Source organism: Serinus canaria, chromosome 3 (genome assembly GCF_022539315.1).
Source record: "Serinus canaria isolate serCan28SL12 chromosome 3, serCan2020, whole genome shotgun sequence".
Lineage (NCBI taxonomy): Eukaryota > Metazoa > Chordata > Aves > Passeriformes > Fringillidae > Serinus > Serinus canaria.
The window spans coordinates 52,467,900-52,494,546 of record NC_066316.1 but is presented as its reverse complement, the minus strand read 5'-3'; the positions used below and the strand labels follow the sequence as shown (position 1 = coordinate 52,494,546).

At 42.8% G+C, this 26,647-nt stretch overlaps 2 protein-coding genes across 2 annotated transcripts in view; both read left to right on the top strand.

Annotated features, from left to right (window-relative positions):
- Positions 1 to 352: 352 nt before the first annotated feature.
- Positions 353 to 7,620, top strand: RSPH3 (radial spoke head 3; the record flags this gene model as incomplete). The annotated part of the gene is given in 8 exon segments (XM_030235746.2): positions 353 to 428; positions 431 to 843; positions 2,086 to 2,227; positions 2,763 to 2,908; positions 3,462 to 3,665; positions 4,662 to 4,824; positions 5,885 to 5,971; positions 7,355 to 7,620. Coding segments are annotated over 8 exon segments (1,428 nt in total), but the record flags the coding sequence as incomplete, so codon positions are not given.
- Positions 7,621 to 9,511: 1,891 nt separating this feature from the next.
- PLAGL1 (PLAG1 like zinc finger 1) overlaps positions 9,512 to 26,647 on the top strand; it is a 44,761-nt gene continuing 27,625 nt past the window's right edge. The window contains exons 1-2 of the mRNA XM_030236377.2: positions 9,512 to 9,592; positions 26,539 to 26,581. Of these exons, the coding sequence (XP_030092237.2) occupies positions 26,563 to 26,581 (19 nt within the window). The 5' untranslated portion in view covers positions 9,512 to 9,592; positions 26,539 to 26,562. The remainder of the gene's footprint in view (positions 9,593 to 26,538; positions 26,582 to 26,647) is intronic.

Here is a 26,647-nt window from a genome sequence, read left to right as displayed (position 1 = left end):
GCGCACAGCAAAGGGAAGGCCCCAGGGTGACCCGTCCGCCGCATTCCAGCACCGGAGAGCCAACAAGAGGGCTGCAGGGGGGCTTATTACAAGGGCATGTAGTGACAGGACAATGGAGAGTGCATTCAAACTAGAAGAGGGTAGATTTGGATTAGATATTAGGAAGGCACTGTTTGCTGGGACGGTGGTGAGGCACTGTAGCAGGTTGCCCAGAGAGGCTGTGAATTCCCCGCCCTGAAAGCGTTCGAGGTCGAGCTGGATGGGGCTTTAAGCACCCTGGTCTGGTCGGACGTGTGTCCCTACCCAGGGACGATCCTTAAGGATCCTCCCAGCCCGAGCCAGTCCGTGACGCCCCGCGCCGCCCGCGGCCGCCGAACCGCGCACGCGCCGCGCGTTGCCCGGGAGACGGACGCCGTTAGCGCTCCCTCGGGCGCGCCCGCCCCGCGCGGAGCCGGAGCCGCAGCATGGAGCCCACCATGGGGCCCGCCCAAGCGGCCGCCGACGGGCCCTACAGCTTCTCCATCCAGCCCCGCTCCCTGCCCCCCCGCCCCAAGTACCGAGAGCAATCCAATGCCGCCGAGACGTGAGTGCCGGTGTCCGGCGGGCCGTGCCGCCCGCCCCGGGCCGCTGCCCTGCTGCCTTCCGCGCCTTTCCCCTGAGCCCGGCTCCCTTCCCGAGGAGCGCAGCCCGCGCCGCCTCGCCTTTCTCCCGCCGGCCGGGGGGAAGCCGCAAGTGGCGCTGTCTGTGCTGTGCCGCAGGGAGAAGGTGCGCTACGGCAACATCATGATCGACCCGAGAGTGGTGCGCGGAAACGTTCTGTCCGTCCGTCCTCCCCCACCGCAGGTATTGGGGTTCGCTAAAGTGCATCGCGCTACAGTTTTGTTGGAAAGCCATAGGTAGGGCAGCAAAGCTGTTCCTCATCTATAATGAAGCTGTAATTTAACTTTCAATATTTCACGTAGTCACAGGCTCTCCAGTTAAACCAGCCTGCGACTGTTTCTAGATCTTCTCTAAAGCTCTTCAGTTTCATACGAACTTCTGCAGTTCTGATTTTTTTACCCCCCATTAAATACTTGATGCCTTTATTTTCTTTCTCTGTTTCTTTAGGGTAATGGTCCTGAGCACAAGTCATGACTCGATAATCTGTTATTTTATGCAAGGTGTCATCAGGGGGAATTGCAGCTCTTGGGAAGTTGAGTTGTGGGATAGACTTTGGTTTATCCTACCACAGAAGCAGAGCTAAATGATCCAGCTGTATGCAAAAGCTGCTTGTGAGGATGCCAAGTGTTTTTTTATTACTGCTATATCCTGATGTAATAGTAAATCATAGAATCTTAGAATGGTTTGGGTTGAAAGGGACCCTAAAGATCATCTAGTTTCAACCCCCTTCCACTGGTCCAGGCTGCTCGGTGTCCCACCCAAATGCGATACTTTGTTTTCAGAGAATATTTCTACATAGATAATTTGATCATATATGAATTTAAAGCAGTATTTTTAAAAGCTACTGTTTGAAAATAGCTTTGTGTTGTTCAATGGCCATTTCTTAGAGTGAATTTTACATATTTTGTTTCAGAAGTTCAGTGATGTTTATCTGATGTTTATCTCAATCTATTAGTAAAATACTGAATTTAATAATTATTATGAGTTTCTTTTGTTTCATCAGCAATAATTGGTCTGTAATTTTTATTTAGCAAACAATTCTGTTAATAGGATGATAACTGGACTTAAGTCCATTTGACCTCTCAAAATTTGAAAACATACCATTTTTATATACTTTATCTAACAAAGTTCTGTATACAATATTCACTTTCAAATAAGAAAATAATTAATTATTACTCTTAGCATGAGATGCCATTATTATGTACCTGTAGGCAGCTAGCATAACTTATTAATTTCATGTCATACAGTCTTTTAAGTCTGTGAAAATTTAGGGCCAGGAATCAGGAAAGTAAATCCAAAATACTAGATAGCTAACATTAAAATCAAAGAGCAACCTTCTTTTTTTTTTGGAGGCAATTGAATATAATTTTCAAGTATAAAGTGTATTCTGTTTTGTGGGTATCTTTCTTCTTTACCCCTGCTCAGAGTACCGAGTCCCTTACCCTTGAGGCTAAAAAGCAGAGGAGAGCACAGAAACACTCATTGACCAGAAGGCTTACACAAGAGCAAATTCAGCCAGGAACGCCGGAGCCGGTGGAGGGCAGAGTACATGTTCACGTGCAGACAGGTAAAAGGCTGCATTTTTTATATATATTTGAAAACAGAAGCTTGTTGATCTATATTCACTTGCTAAATTGGTGATGAAGTTGGTAGAATCACACAGTTTAAAATCACAGAATGCTGGAATCAGAAGTTCTAAACTTGTCTGATTAGTGACATTTTCCCAGAAGGTCTGTTTTTCAGTTTTTCTGTTTTTTATTATTGAATAAAAAGTCAAGACTGCTTCATTTATTGTTTCCATTTTCAGACTAATTAGAGAAATTTCATATATGCTTAAAATGGAAGGTTTTAAAACTTTTGCTTAAGGTGAACTACTGTTTTTGGAATCACTTCCATGAAGTGCACCTGACATTACAGAGAACACAGCATCAGATGGCCTTTGCTGCAAATTGACCTATGTTTTGAGAGGCCTTTTTTCTAACTTTATAGAAAGCATTTTGTTGCAGTCTTTGGATGTAATTCAGGATATAGTCATCAAAAACAGTTGAAAGCTAAAATGAAAGGAATCCCATGTTGAGTATTCATTGTGCTTTTGTTTCTAGAACTGTATTTGGAAGAGATTAGTGATCGGATAATAGAGGTTGATGTAGAGTGTCAAACAGATGAATTTTTGGACAGACCTCCCACTCCACTCTTCATACCAGCCAAATCAGGACAAGATGTGGCCACTCAAATAGAAAAAGGAGAGGTATGAAGTCAGGTCCACAAATACTATCAAAATATCTCTCCCATCAAAAACACATTTCTGATGCAAAATTGAAGTAGAAACAGAAGGAACTAATCCTCACAGAATATGCCAAAAAAAAACTAACCCACCCAAACCCAACTCACCAAGGTTTGCTTTGAGGTTAAGTGCAAAATTAAGGAAGATGTGTTGCCATGTGCACTGGTTCTGCTGCTTTCAGCTAAGCAATACAGTGTTGAGATATGCTCTCTTCTGTAAAACATGTCCAGCCCAAGAAGGGACTGGGAACACAAAAAAATGGTCTAGGCAAGTGCTTGGCTTCTCCCTGGCAGGGGCTGTGGGAGGCCTGGTGGTGTCTCAGGCCAGCCCACTCCCACTTACCCCCAGCAACACTCATGATTCTCCCTGCCTTAGCTGACACTGGTCCCCCACCTGCACTTCTCCAGCCTGACTTTGGTACAAGGGCTTTGTTCATCCTTTTCTCCTTGCCAATCCTTGTTAAGAGTAATTGTGACCAAGGGACATTTCTCTCTGTTTCTCTGACTCCCATCCTCAGTTGTTTGACTTTGATATTGAAGTGAAGCCGATCCTGGAGGTGTTGGTTGGAAAAACAGTTGAGCAGGCTTTGCTGGAAGTCATGGAAGAAGAGGAGCTGTCCCAGCTGTGGGCACATCAGCGTGCCTTCGCAGAACTGCGTAATGCAGAGTTTGCTGAATTACAGCGCTTGGAAGAGCAGGACAGGCGAATCAGAGAGGAGAAGGTAGGACTTCCTAAGGGATTTCCTGTCAGAAGGGAAAAAAACATTCCCAGTACTGAACAACAGCCTGTGATATAAACTGGGTATGCTCAAAAGGGAACTGTCAGCTTTGACATACCTTAAAGCATTTTGATGAGATACAGCTGCATTCTGCCACTTGCTCTCATACAACAGCACCACACTGTTGTGTTTATTTGGAGCAGTCATGTTTAAATGACTTGGTGTAGTTGACCTGGTCAAAAGATCAAAACCAACAGCATTTCCTTCTGTACCTGGTACAGCTGTTTCTTAAGCCTTTTCATTATAATAAGTGCTGAACCATCAGAGTGCTTGGAAGTAAGAGAGACACCTGGTCTTTCACACACCATGCGTGCTCTACTCTGTGTGCACATGTACATCTCAAGATTGCAAAGTATTATGCCATATTAGTAATATTTAGTAAATAGAAGTAAACAGAGAAGGTGTTAATTACTTGCTATTTATCAGACTTGTATAATTGTATTTACTAATGGTTTCCTGAACCAATTTGAGTTTTAATCTTTTTGTATGTGCAATAGGATATAATATTGGAAGATAAAAAGTTTGGGAAATACTTAGCCAAATTTCATCATATTCCAAGGCAAATAACCAGCTTGATTTGCAATAATAAAGCAAAAAATAATGAGATTAATGTATACTAAGGCATCAAAGAAGGGTTTCATTTGGCCAGCTGTGATGCCCTTATTTTAAAGACTTGTCAAATTCAGAAAAGGAATACTACAGAAATGTGTTTCCTTGTAATTTGGGGGATTTTAATACTCCATAGATTAGGTACAAACTTGCTTTCAAGCACTCTTTCATGTGAGGAAGTTCAGTGGAAGTTAGAGACTGCAAAACCAGGTAGAGATCATACTATCTTTGGTATTTTTGGGACATGCACAGTGATAATTCTTCAAAATCTAGATCAAAGGAGTCACAGCTAAAGGCCTCTAAGTTTTACATGCATAATTACCTTGACAGGAACGTCGCAGGCTGGAGCACCTGGAAAAGCTGCGGAAACAGAAAGAGACTGCAGAGAAAATTGCAGCTCGGGCATTTGCTCAGCGTTACCTGGCTGATCTCATTCCCTCAGTTTTCAACAATCTTCATGACAGTGGATTTTTTTATGACCCTATAGAAAGAGGTCTGTTTTGTTTTTTCTTTTTAAATATGGGAGCAAAGTTATATAAAGCTCAAAACAACCATGAAACATAGCATCTTATCCTATTATTTAGAATAACGTAATAAGACTATTCATTTATGTTTGTGGCTGAACACAAAAAACATTATTGCTCATCTGTACAAATAGTGAAGAATAAGCAAGAGCTGACAGTGTGGCAATGAGAAGAGCTACTTTGGAGCTGGACAGAAACAAATGGGTGGTTAGGATTGGGAGGCAGATCCAAACTGAAGTACGTGTATTTTTATAGATCAGACAAAGAAATCAGTGTGTCATTCTGAATATTTTTTAAAGATTATCAGAACAAGTGACAAATTAGTCAATTAGAATTAGGCCCTGAAAATAATTTTGGAATTGTATATCAGTGACTTCCAAGCCCTTAGAACCAGCAGCATTTCTCATGAGCTATCTTGCTGCCCCCCGCTTCACCAGTCTCCACACTGGCACAGACCACAGCTTGGGAATGGTTACACTCTCCAGGTCAATGCAGAAACTGTGTGTGTTTTGGAACCAGGGCAGGCTTTGGGATCACAGTGTACAAAAAGTATCATTTGAGAAATACATAAGAAACAAGAACTCCTTAGACAGAACAAATGCCTTCAGCAGACCAGAAGCCAAATGTCTTTGGAAAGCAAGGCAGGAAATGTTATTCTTCTGACTTGTTCAGGATAGTTATTTAGATCTCAGTGGAACATGACTGTGTATCTCATCTGTGCTAAGCCCTTCAAGGGTGCCAGACCTCTTTGAAAATAACTGCAGTTGAGAGGACTCTGCTCTGAATCTATAAATGATCATGAACCTCAGTAAGAGAGGTTGGAGATTAGAAACCAAACAACATCTGAGAGATTTCATGTGACTCTTACAGAACAAGGTCTTTTGGCAGGGGAGGGATTAAGGGATCCCTTTGGCAGGGGATTGTCATCCCTTAATTGTCGTAGCAAATATAAAACAGCCACCATGTTCTGTTGGTCATCCTTTATAAAGTGACAATTTCCCTTTGTTTCTTCCTGATAAATTCTGACAGATATTGAGACAGAATTCCTTCCATGGCTGATGTCAGAAGTGGAAGAAGAACTACAGAAGAAGGTTCTGGGAAGGACGATGCTTGACTGTAAGTTACCAAATCCTGGAATGTAATCTGGGCTGCCTGATGTTCTTGATTGTCTTTTTGCTGGTCAGAACAAATGTCGCATTTATATGGTCACTGTGGGTTAAGGTAGGAAGTGTCATTTTAGGAAAAACTCCATGTTTCTTTGTGTTGGGTGTTTTGTTTGTTAGCATTTGTTTGTTGATTTGGTTTGGTTTTTTTACTATATTAACATGTTTTAATGTTGGAAAACTACTACTACATACAACTAGGTAAGTGATTTTCAGCTGAAATAATGGAAGTGTCAGTCATGCACTATCCCCTCTCTTCCAACTATACTGTTTGAGGTTTGTTAATGCTGGGAGATACAACACCTATGTCAGGAACAGAATGGTTAAAGAACACAATTCTTTTTTTTGGCTATAAAGCTTATACTTCCTCTGTTTTACACTGCTGTAGTGTTCTCTGTAGTGCACCTGACTGAGCCAGTGGGAACAGAAAAGTCCATCTTGTATATTGCCACATGTATACCATGAAAGTGTCTTAATTTGTTGTGTAAGCTCATGGAGCTATGGATTATTTTCCTACATTAAAAGGAGGATGATGGCAGGCCATGGTTGACTGAGAAGTGAGGTGACCAATATCTTTCATCAAAACAAGGGCTTACCTCCTTATCAGTCAATAACCATGTCCTTGCTTTTGAAATAGATTGAAATATCAGTCTTTGGCTAGTTCAGGCTAAATATCTGGGCTCTTTTATTAGTTTAGAGGGTGTAGTTGAAACACCTGAAAAACCTGGATTCTGTCTTGTGTAGAAGCACAAAAGTATGGTGCACGTGTGCTCAGCAGTGCACTCCTAGATCAAACCACTTTTTTACACTTGCATAACATCTTCATTCCTATAGTTTTCCTCTTGCTGGGATTTTGGGTTGGTATTACAAGTATGTTTGCTTCCTTTGGTTTATTTTTAGTTTAATTAGGACCCTGAATTTTACTTGTTAAGATGTAATATGATTTGGACAATTAAAGCTGGTGTGTTAGGTATTTTATGCTGATACATGTACACTCAAGGATCACTTCTTCATGCATCTCTTCAGAAGGAAGGGAAATGTCTCTTCTTTAAGAAAAAAATATTGTATGTGACTACTGCGTCAACATCCTAAGGAGAATGTTGCTGCAGGCTATAATAGTGATGAGAATATCTATCGTATTCTTGTTAAATCTGTTTAAGTTTTTAACTAGATACCATTGTCTTGCTCCAGTCCTTAGATATTTCTTCATTTTCAGAGTTATTTCAGGGTTATTTCCCTCTTTAGGGATTTCTAGGTCAGTAATATATACAAAAATATTCTTAAATTATAGGGTTTTTTTCTCTGGGGTTGTAAATGGTGGCTATCTCTGTTTCAGCTTTGATTCGTATGGTGGTTGAAAAGCGCTTAGATGAATTTAGCCATCCACCTCCACCTGCTCAAACAAGGGCACATGCTGAAGAGCCCGGGACAACAGATGCAGATCCCAAGATGTCTGGTGAGGAGGATGCTGCTGACCAACCAGTTGCTGAGAAAGAAGAGACTGACCAACCTGTTGCTGAGGAAGAGCCTTGAGATTCCACCTCTTCTCTGTTAGAAGAATAAGGTCAAGAAGGAACAGCAGATTTGGAAACTGAGTAACAAACAGGCAAGTCATCAAGTAAATGGAGACCACTGGCTTAGAAATAAGGAATTAATTCCTATCTATTTACAGGTATTGTGCCCTAGCCATGCTGAAGCATGAACCTAAGCAACAGTAGAGCATTAAAACATGTTTTCTGTATGCTAGAGTTGCTGGTTTCAGGCTGCTAGAATCAAGAGAGAAGTTACTAGTGCAATGAATGGCATGGAAATTCTGTCTCCTTTTACACTATCCAATCCATCGAAACCTGGGAGATTTACCGTTGAAAAGTAATGCTGTCCCACACCCTGTGCTAGAAGGTCATGAGAAGGATGTTGAGAGCATCATAATAATCTTTGCAAGTGCTTTGATAATGTTCTTGGAAAAATATTTCCTTACTTTCCTTATTTTGAAAGGTAGTTAATACAGCAATTAAAGAAATTACTTTTGACTCATGTTAGTCTTTCCTTTTCTCACAAACTTGAATGGACATCTCAGCAGGTAATGGAGCCAAAGCAGCTGTTACTCAGGCTTGCCAAGTTCAAAGAGTTACCTGCCCCTGGGAATTTCTGACTGTGCAAAATCCTCCTCAGCATCCTCTCTTAGAGCCCCTCCTGGAGGTGAGGGGCTGGATCTACATGCTAAGTGCAGTCTCGGTTTTCTTTGTAATCGTCCTTTCCTGCCGGTTCACTGGAAACAGTACCAGACAGGACTGACAAAATGTGCCTTCACTGCCATGTGTAGTTAGTTAGTTGTCCGTTCACAGGCCAGTTCCTCAGGTGGGGCAGTCCCCCGCACAGAAGTACATCTGTGCTACATTGCAGCAACACCGTGTCGTTGCTGGGTCAGTGTTCCCAGCAGCAGCTGTCCCCGGCAGGCACGTAGGGCCGCAGGGTGGACAGCTCTGCACCCACAGGGGCACGGGGGTTGCACGGGGCTCTGCAGCCTCTGGGTGCGTGAGTGAGGAGGGAGCGGAGCAGGGCCAGATGGAGCGGGCGCTGCAGGCACTAGAGGGCAGGACAGCCCACGGCAATCCGGATGGAGAAACGCCGGGAAGGACACTGCTGGTGTCACCTTTTGTCATTGCACACCCTGCACTACTGACGGGTGTCTGAACTTCCCTCCTCTGCTGAACCCCAATGGTGTCGAACTTTTGCAAAATTTACTCATTTATAGCATGAGGATCCAATACTTGAATTACCCAGTGCAGTCCACACTGGCTCATAGAACGACCAGAGTAGTTTGAGTTGGAAGGGGCCTTATAGATCATCTGGTGCAATCCCACGCCTGCCCTGAGCAGGGACATCTTTAAGTAGGTCAGGTTGCTCAAAGTCCCATCCAGCTTGGTGGTAACGGAGGAGGTGGAATCATCTCCTCAGGGCTGACCCCCGACAGTACAAGAAAAGACACTGGTTGCTTCAGGGGAAGTGCGCAAACTGCCTTCCCCTTCGGCCTGCTGGGGTGCGAGTCTGACACTGGACCCCAAGTAAAGGAAGCAAAACCGGGACGTGTGTGCAGGACATTCTAAATGCTGTGAGTTGCCTTCCTGGGAAGTAGTTAACCACCAGCAGTGCAGGTCAGGACGTTCTGTGGATCCTCACAAGCACGGGCAACTCCGCGGCCCCGGCAGAGGCAGTATCGACCGCCGCGGCACCCGCACTCCCCTGAGAACAAGCTTCCCGCTGGCGCCACCGCACAGCGAGCGCCCGGGCACCGGCGGCGGCGGAGCCGCATCCCCGGGCCGTCCCCGCGCTCCGCCCGGGGCTCACCCCTCCGCCCCGTCCAGGCGCTCCGCAGGGGCGGAGCGGGGAGAGGAGAAGGCGCGGCCGCCCCTCGTCCCGGCCCTCCCCCGGCCCGCCCGCCGCCGCCCCGCCGCCAGGCGTCTCCCCGGGGCCGGGCACCGCCGCGGGGACGGGAGGAGCCGCCACTGCTGCCGCTGCGCTCCCCGGCCCGGCGCTGGGGGAGCGGGCGGCGCCCGCGGAGCTGGGCCATGAGGTGAGCGGGACCGGCGTGCGGGGCCGGGCCGGGGGCGCTCCGCCGTCCCGCAGCGTTGCCGGGGCGCTCGGGGGAGCGGGGGGCCCGCTCCGGGCCGGGCGCTGGGGGGCGGGCGCCAAGCACCGGGGCTGTCGGACCGGGCCCGCCGCCGCAGGAAAACTGTGCCACAATGTGTCCGCCTTCAGGAGGAGAGTTTCGTCTTTACTTATTTGTTTTCCCCTTGTCCCCCTCGACTTTCCTCACGCCCCGGCTGCCGTGCAGGCTCTCCCGCTTGTCCGCCCGCAGCGTCGCGCACCGGAGCCCCTGGATGGGCGTCCGCCCCGGCCCCTCTTGCCTCCGGGCGCAGAAAGGCCGCAGGACCGCGAATTTGGAGGAGGAGGGGACATCTCCTCATCTCCCCTTCGTGCCTCTCTCCAGCCCCGCAGCCCTCACGGGGCTTTCAGGGTAGAGCCTGGGGCAGCGGGCAGTGCACCCCCGTGACGAGAGACACGGGTCGTGGTCCGGGAGGTTTGTTCCCGAGTGGAAAAACAACTGCTGCTCCAAAAGGTGCGACCGCCACTCGCACACGGGTCTCGACGCCTGCATCAAGCCCCGCGCTGACAGAAGCCCCCGCAGCACGGTTTACACAGTTTTCCATCTCTCTTCAGGTGGCTGACAGCTTGCCGAGGTCAAGCCTTGAGCTGTCATTGACACCTACGGGACACACAACTTTTAAAAAAATTTTTTTAATTTTTTTTCCTGTGTGGAAGAGGGATTTACTACACTTACTACCTCCTAATACATAGGATTTGTATTTTTCTTAAAGTACTTAACTTGGTTAAACTTTAACTTTCAGTTGTTTTTTATTTCTCTATTAGAAGTTTGTGTCCTTTAGTCAAATGACAGTTCATTTTTGAGAAAGGTGACTATTGGACAGCCAAACTTTTCTCTGAGGGCTGTTGCTTCCTGTCTGACTTTACCACAACAAGTATGTTCCACCTGGCAATGCATGGCCAGTAAAGCAAACTGCTTTTGTAGAAGGTGTTTAAAGTAGTTGATGAAGAGCAAAAGTAGTAGCTGCCTTTAAAATGTGAGTTAAAACACAATCTTCCCACCTCAGCTGATATTTTTAATTTATAAAGGATTATATAGGACAGAATCCAAGTAATGTTTTTCCGTACATGATATATCTACATGCATGTTTGTGGCCACTTTGTCTAACATGATGAGGATCTTCATGAATAAATAGAAATGACACATATGTCTTCTTTCCAGGAATCAGTAGGAGAGGATGTGCCTGGCATTATTGCCAGGAGATTAGCAGTCCAGCTCTGACACAATGGGGAAGAGGTTTCCAATCTGAACACTCAGATTGGATTGCATTGCAGTCGAAAAATTAATGTCAGCAGGTACAACCTGATTCTTGGTTGTCCCAAAGCTTAGCAGAAAATCTGGCTGTTTAAATCTGAGATATCTAATTACATGCAGCAGCACAAGGTGTCAAGCAGTCCTGTCCCTTCTTGGCACTTTGCAAGAGAGTCCCTTTTTTATTATTAGGTCTTCAGTATGCCATTGACCCTGCAACATCTCTGCTGTGCTCTGACCCTTCACGGGGGAGAAATAAAGATGCTGTCATTGGGAATTTCCCTTCACTGGTCCTTCCTGTCCCTGTTGTTGGTTTGGAGAAGCAGCTCAAGGAGCACTGCTCTGCCTCTGTGCGTGGGGAGCAGTCACACGGCACAGCACAGAATGGGGCTGTGCGGGGCAGGTGGCTCTGGGTGGCACACAGGGACTTGTGCTAAACAGAAGTACAGGTACAGTCACAGGATCGGTGACAAACTGTGTTTTTATTCCTTGATATTGTGTGTGTTTGATGCCACTGTATCTGCAGTATGGTTTCCACCATTAGTGTGTTACTTGCCCTGAATTGTAAGTCAAAGCAGTCAAAATCTCATTTTCAAACCTAATGGGAGCTGAAAGAGATCCTGGAGTACTATAACTGTGTAGTGGGCTGAATTGCTCAGTGCTCTGACATATAAATAGGACCTGGTTGTTCTGATCATGCAGATGCTGAAAATTGATAACAGGATTATTTGTGTAAGAAGCAGAAGATGGGAAGAGCGGGAATAAAAGAGAGAAATAAGATTAGGAGGACTGTACCAGTTGCTCTGGACCTGTATATCAAAGAGAGAATGATAGTGGGAGGTTTGGAGAGTTTGGTACAAAAAAAATCACATAAATGCAAGAAAGTAATGGTTTATTTTTTAAAGGGAGCCATTAAATCATGTAGTTTATTCTCTAAGTTTAACCAGGGCAGGTCACAAATTCATGGTCTCTAACTAAAGGCAATAACTTCTATTCCCTCTAATTTCTATAATTTTTTCTGCATCAAGAACCTCCTGTTGTGAAGTTCTGTGAGCACTTGCATGTCTTCTCTCAGTGCCTGCCCTTCTGCAGAGATTCAGTGGAAAGGAAGCATCATAAGATTATTCCCCTCCCCTTGACTATTGAGACACATTTAATCTACAGTATATTGCCAGGGCTGGGACCTGATCTGCTGTCCCTCCCTCAAATTCCTAATTTCTTGAGTGATGATTAATCCCGAAAAACATTGACCCCCACCCTGCCCATAAGTGAAGACACAGACTATACTTGAGGCAGTCATGGTAAGTTTGATGTGTTTGAGCACTTGACCTTACACCTAACTTTATGAATCTAAATCGTCCTCTTTAGTAAGAGCAACCTGGCTCACAAGATGTTTTCAAAACTAGAGTATTGCCAGCTGGTTCCCTACTGGCCCCTCTGAGCTTTTATTTTAAGATGTTCCTTTCCTGCTTTCAAAGATAAGCATGAGTCCAACAAGACTGCTCCAAACACCAAGGGAATAGCAGTCACACACTTCTACTTCAGCCTGTGCCACCGTGCAGGCGGCTGCATCATTTAATTGTCACTAAACCAAGAAGAATCTCTTTGTTCTTTTCTTGCGTTGTGTGGAAAGAAGTAGGAAATCTCTTTGAATGATGCCAAGGATACTGCTATTTTGTGATAACTAGCAGGAAATAACAAGAGTTAGGACAGAAAGAAGGTCAGTCGACTTGAATTCTGTGTGGGAAAATCTTGAAAGTTGATCATAAAATTTAATTGCACACATATCCTGGGGATAGTCAAATAAATATTTTGCTTCTAATTTTGCTTTTTTTTACTGACTTATCTCCATATTCCAATGCATTCTTCTGTATATCGGCTATTTGCAATTTGCTGTGAAAGAGTGTTTTGGGTTCCAGATGTCTCTGACGTGACAATCCAGAAGCAAGAGCTATTTCCAAAAGACTTTACTGTCTCTATGTTTCTCACATTTCCTCTATTTTCTTGCCTTTTTTGCTTGTACTGATTGATCTTTTGTAAAATGGCATGAGTTTCAGTGCTAAATAAAGATCAAGGATGCCTTTGTAAACTAGTTCTCTCTTGGAGGACCGAGTAGATCAGCTTTTATCTTTCTGTGTCTTGCACCTAGAGCACTATTTTAGAAGCTGTTTCACAAACAACTTGGGATAGAAAAATATAAGCTTAGAAAAGCACTTAGGAAAATACTAGAGTAGCAGTATTTAACCTGTGCTAACAGGCACAACACCAAGGAAATTTAGTGCATTGAGCAATATTAAACTTTGCTCTTCCATTCACTCTCTTGTTTCCAGTTTTCTGTTGTATTAATGGAGTTGAGGGACTCTTGAGGAGAATTAAGAATGTGTTCTGCATGAGTGACACATGTCTTTCAGAGAGAACTACAACAGCAAGAGTCCCATGTGATTTTTTTTGGTCATAAACTGTCATTGCAATTTTGTTGGTGTACTTTAGCTGGAATGTTATTTCAATCACTGCAGCTATGAAATGTGATGGACAGCTTTGGTTTGTCCTGTCCTGCAGAAATAGTAACTTTAGATTCAGTATGGCTTTTTTAAAGATTACAATAAAAGCGCTGTAAAATTGATCAACAAACAAGTTATTTATATAGCATTAGAATTCTATTTTAGCAGTGCCTTGACAGGTTGATGCCCAAAGAAGACACCAAGTGTCTAATCATTATATTGTTCTGCAGTAATAAGAGGTGGAAGGACTGGAGAAGCACATATTAAAGACATAACTAAAGTAGTTCAATGCTTATTTTGTCCCTGAAGAGGTAGATATTACTTCTTTTCCAGGTGGAGTTATCTGTAGAGTCATTGTCACAGGTATGGCATGCAGAGAACCAAGAGGAGTTTGAAAGGAAGGGAAGTAGAGATGCTGAACAAAGATCTGCAAAGAGGGAGTAAGCAAAAGGCAGAGGGAAGGTAGTAAAATGCTGGAAAGTATTAGCTAAGAAAAAGAAGTTACTAAAAACATAACTGACGTTTGATTGGCATAACAAAAGAGAAGCTGGTAGATAAAAGTACAAAACCCCCAGAGGTATGTTTTGTAATCACAAGTTCTATTTCAATTCAATTTTCATTTAGTCTTAGCAACCAGCTTAACTTTCTGGTTTCAGAGAGACAACCTTTGTAATGCTCCAGAAACATTCCATACAGTTCTAGGATGCTTTGTGACTTCTGTTTTTTTATTTTTTATGTGCTGAGAGACACAAAAAGACATTAAACCCTTTGAAGTGATTAAGACAAACCAAGATGATGTAACAGAATCTTTTTCTGCTTCAGCTGCACTTAGGTATCTCAGCAATCACCTGTATTAATTAGGCAAGTGACTTAATATCTCTCACAGTAAGAGAGCAGCAAATAAGATATCTCTCACAGAAAGAGCAGCAGATAATTTACCTGCTGTAGCACTACTTTTTTGTATACTCAGGGCTCACCCAAGAAAAGACCAGAGCTGCTGGCCAGAGTGAGTCCAAATGCACCACGACAAAACCACTCCTCCCTCTTTCAGTAGAAGAGAAATTTGAAAAGTAGCTCGTGAGGTATCCTGAGTAGATGCATCATTTGCTTCCTGTAAACCTGGCAGCCAGATAGCCCTTCCTCATCCCAGTGGTGCCAGGCACTGGAAAGAGATCACTCAGTGTTGGTCCTCAGTGGTGGATGCCAATGAAAGTAAGAAAAAATGTGTCAGGTGAGGATTTCCACAGTTAGGCTGTTAGACCCCAAGTGAAGGTGAATTAAATTTCTCTTGTCCAGAGAAAGTCAACAAAGCTGGTGAAGGCTCTGGAGCACAAGTCTTATGAGGAGCAGCTGAGGAAGCTGGGGTTATTTAGACTGGAGAAAAGGAGGCTCAAGGGAGACTCTCTACAGCTGCCTGAGAGACTGTAGCCTGGTGGGGGTCGGTCTCTTCTCCCAGGCAACCAGCAACAAAGAGGACATTGTCTCAAGCTGGCCCACAAGAGTTTTAGGTTGGACATTTGGAGGGAATTCTTCACAGAAGAGGTGATTAGACATTGCACGTGTGCATGGGCTGCCAAGGGAGGTGGTAGAGTCACTGTGCCTGGAGGTGTTTAATGAAAAGCTGGATGTGGCACTTAGTGCCATGGTCTAGTGGACATGGTGGTGTTTGGTCATGCTACGCTCAATGATCAGAGCTCTTTTCTCACCTAGTTGATTCTGTGATTCTGTAACTAACAATTTCAGCAAAATGTAGCACAGCCTGGAGCACGGATTCATCATGAGCCAGCGAAACTGATACAAGTCTGCAAAATGTTTTGGTTTCAGTTAACTCAGGGTATTCAGGCAAAAATAAGTTCACTGGAAATATTTTGACTTGTTCATGACTCACTTGTTTTTACAAATCTAACACTCCTTTCCTCACAAAGCAAGTAAATATGCAAGCAAAGCAAACACATTTACTATCAAATCTGTGATACCAAAATTCTGTAGTTCTGAAAGGTATTCTCAGCTTGCCCTTATTTGAAACCGTTTGAGGGGGTCAGAGAGGTGTTCACGTGGTGACACTCACTATGTTCTGGCTTGGAAACATGTTGCTTTGGATTTCTAGTTTTGCTTGGAACAAAGGATTGGCGAGGCATTTTGCGTCTCCTGGAGGCTGCAGATGGATCGTAATGATATTCTTGTCACTGGTTGTGCCCGGCAAGGCTTCTGGACCTTGTTACTTCTCACATAGCAGCTGCCAGGGACAAGAATAATTTTCACATTTGGAAATCATCTTTACTTGACTTGTGCACATTCACATGCTGTTCTTCTCTCTGAAATACTCTTAGTGTAATTGATAGAAGGAATTGTTTCCGTTTTTAATCACTGAATTTGCTATACCAGTTTTTCACTGAGTCTGTGGAGGGCTCTGGCTAAAAAAAAATGCATCCTAATTTTTAAGCATTTGTTAAATGAAAAGAAGGCTGCTCTGGCCAAAACAGAGAGACTGACAAGATAAAAAACAAAACAGCGATAAATGGGAGAATAAATTGCTTTCCACCCTTTGTCTTACTCTAATAGAAAAGATAAGGCTTGAAGTTATTTTTTTTCCTTTAAGTGGTTCTTATGTTTTCAACGATTTGTCAGTGTTCATGCCTCAATCTCAGAACACTTCAAGCCTTTGCAGGCTTCAGGACCTATGCAGCTAAATATTTACAGATTTGTAGACCTCTAACAAAAATAAAATATTGAGTTACAGAGTGTATACTACGATGTTAGAGGTCATAGTGACCTGATTGAGAAGGGGTTGTAGTCTCAGTCCTTTCAAAAATAAAATTACCAGATTTTTGCTAAATTTTTCATACCACTTTTATCAACATCAAAAATCTCAGCATTATAAAATAATGTTAAAATAAGACATTACAAAAATGAGTATGGACTTCTTAAACTAAAAGAAAACAGAAAATATAAATAAGATTGTTTCAGATATTTTTTACCCAAATCAAAAAAAGCAGTTCATTAAATAGTTGAGACAATGTAGAATGAGTGTCGTTTTTGATCTGTAAAAATGTCCACAAGATATATTACTTCGAAAATTTTTACTTGTCAAATTCACTAATTTTTTTTCAACTGTGTAAGTCTCTGAATTATCTTTGTGGTCAGTGATTTGCACTAATAACTTCATAAATTATTTAAGCATTCATCTAATTTAGGAAAACCCATTGTCAGGTTATAATTTTTATATCAAATTCTAGCCTGACAGCAAAAATGGTCACACATCTGAGGTGTTATAGTTGCCATCATACTTTTAATAATATATTTGTGTCCAGAATCTGAAATTGTAGCAAATTTTCATTTGAATATCATGTGTTTTGACAAGGATATTCTTCAAAGTTGAATCCACCAAGTTTACCAAACAGCTTAAGATAGCATAATTGTGGAGAGTGTGACCTGTGCCTGTTTGTCCCAGCAGAGCACTGACTCTTGCATCATGTGGATTCTCCCAATGTGAATATGGTTAACAAGTCATTAGCAACCATTTATTAGAAATCTGTTAGTTTGTTATTAAGATTGTAGTAGATGTTGGAGATAAGAATGTCATGGTGCAACAAGGAAAGTGCACTTTGGTAGCTGTTGACAGAAAACATCCAAGTTTTTGATAGTGGGCATTTTTGGATAACCCTAAGTTCTTCCACTTGCAGACCTCACATGCTGTATAAATGTCTGACAGAATATGTGCATGCAGGTTTTTGTAAATTACTAACCCATTACTAAGCCTTCTGGTATCTTGGGGTGCAAATGCCAAACATCAGAGCTGTTTCAGGTTCCTTTTCATTAACTCACAGGACCATGCTAAATGGATGTTTCAAAAGTCAGAGTTGGAGGTGAAGGAATGAAGACATGTGACCTCTTGGTGAATTTTAATAAAAGGTTGGAGATCACTTAACTTGTTTTTTCTAAATTATTGTAACTTTTCTATGTCAAGATCACTTTTAAACGAAGAGATGGTGTTCTTTGCCTCTCTTGCTAGAGCACATTGAGAAGTTATTCAGGTTCCAAGGCTGTCTCTGAAAAATTGGCATACAGACAAGTGACTGCAATAAAAATGCCAAACTGCTGAAATACAAGGTGTATTTTATATCAGTCTGCACTTGGCATTCATTAGTCTGTGGTGCACCATATTCCAACCTCTTTATTTGGTACTGACAGGGGATTTAACAGTGACTTGTTTTTAAGTTGTTTTCATCATTCTGTGGAGGTAGTGGCTCTTCCTTTACCTTCAGTCTCCACATCATTGACCTTGTTATCCTGTTTTCATAATTCCTTTCACATTCTCTTTCACTGAAAAAAAGAACCTTGTGTAGAGAAGAGACAGTCTCCTTTAATTTATTCGAGTTTCAGTTTTCCTGGACAAAACAGTAGAACAACATTGCCCCGCAGGATGAAATTTTAAACGAGCATGAACACTGTGCTTGCAATGCCACATTTTTTTTGGCTTCTTGTTTGAGTAATGTGCAAGAAGTGGCACAGAATCCCAAAGAGGTTTGTATACCATGCAATTCCAGTCCAGATCTCAGAAGGGCAGGAGTCGAGTTATAACTCTGTGTGAGCAGTTGTCAGTATGGGAGAACAAAAGGTTTAATTAGACTTTAGTTGACAGTGGGGAGCAACATTTTATCTCTTTTTTTTATCTGAGAAAGAGGTTACTGGGCTGAATATGAATCATCTGCATCTATATCTGCTCTTATTCAACAATAATCTCGGAGCCACAATTTGCAGATTTTTGGAGTGATTAAATGGCTTGATAACCAAAGAAAAAATTAAGGGAACAGCTGAGTAATGTTGAGGAACATGTGTAGCTTTCATTATTAAAGCATATATGCACCATTTGGAGGATTTGGTTATTATTAGAGTTGTGCACCACAGGCATTCTAGGCACTACTATGAAAATATAACCCCTAAACCAAACATACCTTTTAAGAAAAGGCAATAAGAAATCACTCCTCAAGTTACAGTTTAGTTCCAATAGAATCAGTCCCTGACAATTGATGTGATGGCTATTTTCACTAATTAGTTCTAATAATTATCCCCTGCCTCTGTACCATATGAAGTGGTAGCTTGCATTTCCCATGCAGTATCCTGCTCCAGCCAGTCCACGTGTGAGAGCAGGAGGGAAAGGATGTGGGTGGTATTGCTGCCGAGTTTGCCACTGACAGGTCCAGCTGCTGTCCAAGGGAAATCTGAGCTTGCAGGTTGAAGCAAACAAATGGAGCAATGTGACGGGCAGCTGTTACCCAGTGTGAGTCTTGTAGCATTAATTGAAACAAATCAGCTCCTGCTGTCTCTGCCTCGAGAATTAAGTTCTTACTGAGAACTTCGCCTATGCTTCAGAGTTATAAGGATGTACTCATGTTATCATTGCCTACTTCTGGCAGCTTGAGCAAATCTCTGAAGTGTGGGGCCTTTGGGAGTGGAGAGGAAAAAGAAAGCATTTCTACTAGCCAAGAAGCTGTTAACAAACAGCAAGGCATATTGTGGAAGAGCATTAATTATGCTTTGCTACATATTTTAGGTATAGAGACATCCGGCTTTTATGAAGCAGCTAAAGAAACTAAGCTGCCAAACCCCTCAGAATCACTGTGAAGATCACTTTGCATCTAAAATAACCAAAAAATACCAATATCCTTGACCCAAAATCCTTCTTCAGGTAAAACTTCCTCACTTTTACAAGTTTCTGAATGAAGAAGTCATTTCACAGCACTGAAATTTAAAACTGCTGAAAGTGTATGAGAGTGAGAAAAACTGAGAAGTGAAATTTGACCAAATAATTTGAATGTGAGTGTTTTTATAATATAGCAGCGACATTACACATTGCATCACCTTGTTGCAATAGTGCCTAGGTTGCATATGTTGTAGATAATGTGCAAGATTGTGAGCATTTTGAGGGTGGGAGGTTTTAGATTACCATAATCTAAGCAAGATGTGTGAGGTAAGGTGTTGGCTTCTAGATGACAAATCTGTTTTTTTGATTTCCAGAAATTTTCTGACATTGCCAAAGTACTGACTAAAAGCGTATCCCCTGCTCTGGTCACGGGACTGACTGTTGCATCATGTGGGAACTTGTCTGTTTGTCTGTCTCTGCTGTGGGTTTTGCTCACCACATTTGGAAAGTTTTCAGCTGCTAGTGTGTGTTATTTGTATCAAAATTATGAAAGAAGTGAGTGTTAAACCCCAGGTTTTTGTCAAACCTTTTTTGAAGCCACAGACTTGTTGTCTCTTTGGGGACAGCTGCTTGAGGATGATTGCAGGAAAGGGACAGGAAATCTCCCTGCTGACCAGTCTGTCCAGCAGAGGAGTGGCAGCGCCCTTGCTGAAATAAGTGTTGGGATTAAGGCTTGAAGTGACGAAAAAGAGTTTAGCCAAGGTATTGAGGGAGAGCAGGAAAAAGTGCTTTTTCACGTGACCTTGTACAAGTGGGTTTGGTGTTTATTTTTTGCTGGGGTTCAGTCCTGAGTTTCAGCCAGTAGACCAGAGTCCTCTCCAAAGGGCTCATTGAAATGGAAATGGTTTTGCCCTGCTGCTGTGGAATGCAAATTATTTTAGGAATGTTCCTGGGTCTTGAGGCTTTCTAAAGCTCACACTTACAAGATTTATTTTTTTTTAGCTCATTTTATCCAATTCTCATAGGAAAGTAAGGATCCAGAAAGATGACTGGTGCCTTGATCCTGACCCAGCAAAATATGAAGTGTAGGTTTGTCTTCATGTGTACAAATAGTTCCCTTCAAGTCAATGGTGGGAAAACATGGGAAATGCAGAATTACTTTGCTGGATCACAGTCAAAATTCTGAGTGCTTTGCAAAGCCAAAAAACAAGAGCAGCCCTCAGTAAGGCAGGCTGGTATGAGATGCCATTTGGTATCTTTTCCTAGGGGTTTGTATCCCTTTTGTTACTATCTGTTTTTAATATATATATATAATAGCTTTTCTTGTTATCAGGGCACTGGAGATGGGGAAAGACTTGTGTTTCCTGCCTTGTTTGCCAGAGATCTTCTGCTGACCAAAATAGACCAGTGTCAAGTGATATGGGCTTGGAAAATATGGTGAGAGACAGTGCCATATTTCAGAGCAGGAAGAATTTGCTTTGAAACAAATGGAGTGGAGTGGGATTTGTTCATCTTTGTGTTTCTGGTATCAGGGCACAGGATATAAGATGTATTTACTTTTAATGAAAATTGGGGGGTTTTTTTGCTTTAAACTGAAAACAGACTTGGGTAGATTAGGTGCCTGTGTGTGGACCATATTTGCTGATGCTGCATGTTGAAATGATCATAAGCAGGTTAGAGTATTGATTGGTTGGTGGAGGGAATGGTAGGGCAGGACTTTTTTATGTATCCACATTTAATGCTCTAGTATAGCTTTGCAGAAATATTAGCCAAGGATTTTCCTTATTTTTTACAATCACAAATAAGACTTACTTAGGGACCTTCTGCAATATTAGTGAGCCAAATTTCTGGATTGTGGACACAAGCTTTCATGTGTTGTAATTCACAAGCTTTTTTGCTTAGTCAAGGGAAAAGATGCAGAATCCTGTCCATAAAGAAAAAGATGATGGCAAATCAGTTTTTCTCTTTTGTAATTATGAAATAATACCATGACTTGAAAAAAACCCCAAGTAATTGTAAAAGTACAAATTATACTATTTTATTATTATAAATAAAGTGATTTATAATTTCATCTATTTTGCTAGCAAGGGACTCTCCATATGATAGACTAAAAATGCACAGAATGTCACTGTTGATCAGTTAGATCAAACAGATCAAATGTTTGAGGGGTTGTACTTGGCATGCACTAAATCCTGATATGGAAGTACATGTGGGACTAACACAAACTTTGGAAAATCTCTGTGGGTTTCTTTAGATGAAGATTTTGGCTATTCATATTAATTTTTCCTTGTTAATACTCTTAATCAATTTCTTCACCATTATTATTGTCTTTCTTGTTCATGAATTTGGGAGAAGAGAAACTATGTCAGCAGTTAGCCCAGCACAAGCACTAGCAGTAGCCAAAAGAACACAAGCAGGGACATCAGTGGAATGCCAACGCTGTGTGATAGATTCCTTGTCTCCTGAAGGTGTTTTCTTCTGAGGGATTGCAACCTGAGTCATCAGGTGTGCTGAAAGTTAAACCCCAGCAACTGATTTCTGTGGTGGTGTAAAGAGAGTCCTTCCTGATTTAATCTCAGTGTAAGTAGGTTAAGTGTGGTTTTCCTGTCACATCTTTGCTTGTGCATTTTAGACATCTGCAACTCTATTACTTCCCACAGATGTCTTGAAAAAATGGATTTATTTGTGTTTTACCTTTACTTAGTTAAAATATGATAAAAGGTACTTGGATAACAATGTCATTTACATGAGGCTGTTGTGAATCTATAAATGAGTTGTGCTGGGTATTCTTCTGAGTGTCCAAGGGATAGCAGTGTCCCTTTTCAGCTGCATGAGTAAGGTGGACAGATGACTTCACCTAGTGAGATTAGTCTTTTGATGACTGGTTAACTAATGTGCCTCTTTGGTGGGCAGCGTGAAACTGAGGTGCATTTGGGGGCTGTATAAGGTCAGATCACTACAAAGAGTGTGCCTGTGTTGACAGTTGTCTTTGTTTTTGGAGATTGTTTTTATGTGGAAAGCAATGTAAGGAATTCTGTAATAACCTCTGAGGACTTGGTGGGGGGCAGAAGCTGACTGGTTCAGAACAGCCATTTTTCAGCTCACAGTGGGTTCATAGTTCAGAAGCTCTGATCCAGGTCTTTGTCTCTGCACAGCACACGTCTCTTTTGCAGGCAGCATGTTCTCTTGTTATCTGCAGATGGCATCGTGTTGCAAGCGCCAGGGTATCACCTGCGGTGTGAAAGCTTTTCCTGTTGCTGCCACTTACGTCTCTTCCCATATCTGGGCCTGCTTTTCCCTTGGCTTTCTGTGGTATGATGCCAGGGAAGATTGATGTACATCTTCTGAAAGAGGAAGAGTTCTGTCACATGAGCCCACGTGAGAATCCTTGGGTGTTAGATGCAGGGCAGCTGTCTCGAACAACAAGTTGTAGTCTTGTGCTGCAGACATTGCAAAGGTCCCTCACACAGCAAGTTTCCTGGCTTCCCTTGCCATGGAGTTTGTTGTTTCTGGCAAAGATGAGCTTCAAGGCCAGGGAAACAAGTGCTTTTTTAGTGAAACCTTGTCATCCTCCTAGAACTCTGCAGTGACCTGCAGCACCTGTAGAAGGTGGAGTCTTTGCTGCCCTTCTTGCTGCCTCCCAGTGTGGACCACTGGTAGGCAAAGTCATGAAGGCCATTGCTGGCAGCCTTCATGGATGTCTTGTGCATCATGAATAGCCCCATAGGTCCTGTGCAGGCTGGTTTTCCTTGCTGTGCTTTTCCTTGTAGACTTCACCTTTCCTCTGGTGTAGCAGTGACTTTGATCCTCATTGTAGGTCCTCCTCATGAACCACACCTGGAAACTGCTGCCTGTTTTTGTTACTTCAATGTCTTCTGCACCAGAACAGAGCAGGTAGCAGTCATTGCCTTTCCCATTGTGGATTCTGGACATCTCAGGGCAGTCCCACCACCATCATATATATCAGTTCTGAGTCATACATGCCCACAGTGTGCCCACTACAATCACTTATAAAACAGAAAATGCACAGTCTCTGAATTTTTGGCAATGGTGGAGCAACTGAAAATAACCCAATCCCTAAAATCCTGGCTCCTACACAAAATACACTGTGACATGTCCTTCTAGGCAGTGCAGAACCCATCCCCACTTCCTCTAATGGGTGCAAACCACTTTCCACCACCACAAAGCATTGAACTTTTCATCATTCAAAGTGCCTGTAATCACTGCTTTGCTATCTTTTGACTGTTAACCATCTATTATACTTAACCCATCAAGTCTTCCTCAACCTAAATGAATAAATTATTTTCCTGATACCTGAAAGCTTGTAAAAACCTCATTAGGCTTTGCCTCACATTTTCTAGGCTGCAATTTGCATGTATGGGAAACATCCCCCAGTCAGCTTCACTTCCTCTTCTGCCCATTCATTGATGAGAAAGGAGGCTACTTAAGATCAACTGCAAACAACTTCTTTTGCACAGCAAATTTGGCCAATATACCTACAACCCTTTGTCTAAAGGTCAGTGTGGTTCAGGGCCAGGCACCTGAGTTTACATGGACAAGTGAGTAATGTGGTCAGAAACCTCCAGGCACTGTGTCTGCTTGGCACAATATCTGCTTCAGCTCTGCGTGGGTTGGAACCCCCTTGGTCAGAGGGCAGTACACTGCACAAGGGGTGCCCATACCCTCGGAGAAGGAGAGGGATTTACAGTATGGTTTTGTGCAGCTAGGATAATGGGCAGTCTGGGTTCCTGTTGAGGATAACTGCAGGTAAGTGCTGGCATAGCTTATGAAAGAGCTTGTAGTTCTGCTTAAACTCCCCTGCCCCTGCAAATGCAGGTCAGGCTTTGTTGTACTTGTGCTCACCCTGTCAGAGAGAAAGTCTGCACCAGCTGTTGGGAGAGGAGCAGTTCCTTGTGGTGGTGTGCCTGCTGTTCTTCTGTCCTGTGAGTAGGCTGTGTTGCAGTGACTGGGATGCCCTCACACAGGTGCTCCCTCTTGGTCTGTAGTTTCTGTGACCTTCCCAAAGGCTGGACTTGGGCACTTGGGGTTACTGTTATTAACACTGTTTCATCATAGAATTGTACAGGGGGAAAAACTTCTCAGGCATCTGTGGCCTGTGGAGAAAAACACTTTGGTGATTTACCTCCAAAATGACATCATAGAACAGCTCAACCAAAATGTAGTTGGATGTTTATGGACCACAGTGTCACTGTAACAGGGCTGGATGGAGGATATGTGGGGGCCAGAGAGGGCAGAGGCTGAGGCTGCACTTCCTCATGACAGGACAGTGCTGCACACAAGATGTGTGACAGTGAAGGCATACTAATGACTCAAACCATATGGGAGGGAAGAGCCTGTGTTTTGGTGGTCAATCCTGCAGATTGAATGCCAACACAATTAAATAATTTTATCACTAATCTAGTTATTCAGTGAGGGAAATGAAACCTCTATTAGCTGATGGTACTGCTTTGACAGTGATAACACGCAGCATGCTGTTTCTGGGGATGACAAAGGCTGATGTGTGTACAGTCACATATGGATGCCATTAAAGTCCACTGTTCCCTCTGCCAGGGCTATATTTCTAGAAATTAACACCACAGACAAGAGTCTTGCTCTCAGTCAGAATGGCATCAAGCTGCAGACTAGATTTTTTTCAGAAATAAAGTGTTTTCTGGGTGATGGAAATCAGACTAGGACACTTGCTGCTTAGGAAGCCTGCTGTCAGCATGCCTGTTTATCTGGAAGAGGACTCACTGATGTCCCTCTAGCATGTGGGCCCTTTTACTTCTCATTTCTCTCAGTACAACCCAGTTCTTGCAACCAGCCCAAATTAATTTGGAAGTATCTTACTAACTATCATTGTATTTTTAAAAATGAAGATTTTTTTTTTGACCCATTTCAGTCAGCAACAAAATGCAGTTGTCTTCATCAGAGTCACGTTTTCACAGAATCATAGAATAATCTAGGTTGGAAAAGACCCTTCAGATCATCAGTCCAACAATTAACCCAGCACTGCCATGTCTCTAAGCACCAAATCTACATGTTTTTAAAACATCCACAGGAATGGGGACACTTCCCATGGCAGCCTGTTCCAGTGCTTGACAACTCTTTTGATGAAGACTGTCCTCATAATATCCAGCCTAAACCTCTCCAGGCACATCTTGAGGCCATTTCCTCTCGTCCCATCCCTTGTTACTTGGAAGAAGAGCCTTATCCCAGCTGGCTACAACCTCCTTTCAGGTGTTGTCATAAGGTCCCCCATAGCTTCCTTTTCTCCAGGCTAAACAAAGTCAGTTCCCTCAGCTGCTCCACACAAGCTTGTGCTCCAGACTCTTCACCAGTTCTGTTGCCCTAAACTCACTCCAGCCTCTCAATGTCTTTCCTGCCCAGAACTGAGCACGGCACTCGTGGTGCAGCCTCACCAGTGCTGAGAGCAGGGGGACAATCCCTGCCCTGCTCCAGCTGGCCACACCATTGCTGATCCAGGCCAGGATGCCATCGGCCTTCTTGGCCACCTGGGCACAGCTGGGTCAGCTCCTGACCAGCTCCTGACCAGCACCCCCAGGTCCTTTTCTGCCAGGCCACTTTCCAGCCACTGATCCCCAAGCCTGTAGCACTGCCTGGGGTTGTTGTGACCCAAGGGAAGGACCTGGCACTTGGCCTTACTGAACTTCTTTAATTCACCCTGATTCATGCACACACACCCCTTTAAACACTGCCTTAAACACTGCCTGATTTATACAGGGCATAAAGTGGCATACACTGATGTGATTTGTATTGCTATTTGTGTGTCCCCTTACTAATACAAGCATTATTATTTCTGCAGCTCCAAGTAACTTTATTCAGTCATTGGGATACCCACGTCCTGGGGATTGCTCAGACAGCTACACAAAACTCAGATTCTATTCCTATGTGCTTATAGTGAAATACAGATCAAAAACTGGCAGATGAATGGGAAGGGAACAAGATGAATGAGTTCAGCAGAAAACCAGAAGTCTCCAGAAGTCCTTGAAGAGAGCAAGTAGCATGTCTTGCCCTATATTTGGTTAATATTCTTTTTGACTCCGCAAGGGTTGGGACTGTTAGAAATATCAGGCTTAAACACAGAATAGCCTGCAATGGGGTAAAATACATGATGCTTGAAAATTCTATTGTAATCAATGCCTGGAAAATACATAATAATAAAAGTTAATGAAGATGCAGAATACAGTGAACTGCTCTTAATTAAAATGCATTACATTAATATTGTCAGTTTACATTATCTGTGAAAGGAAGTGGAATCAATTTTTCTTTTCCTCTAAAAACTGAAGTTTTTCCATTTTAGATTTCTATAGATATGTTCTCCTTATTTCCTAAAGAACTAAAAGACTATGCATATGATTTTTTAGCATGAGATAGAAACATGAATAGCCCTAGTTCAGAAAACTGATAATTCTTTTTTCATTTATTTTGTGTAGGTTTCCTTTGCCTGATCTGTAAACATGTCCACAGACCTGCTCTGTAAGTACATTTCCATCATCCCACAGTGATTTTTTTGTACCATATGTTTTTTATCGGATTCTCAGA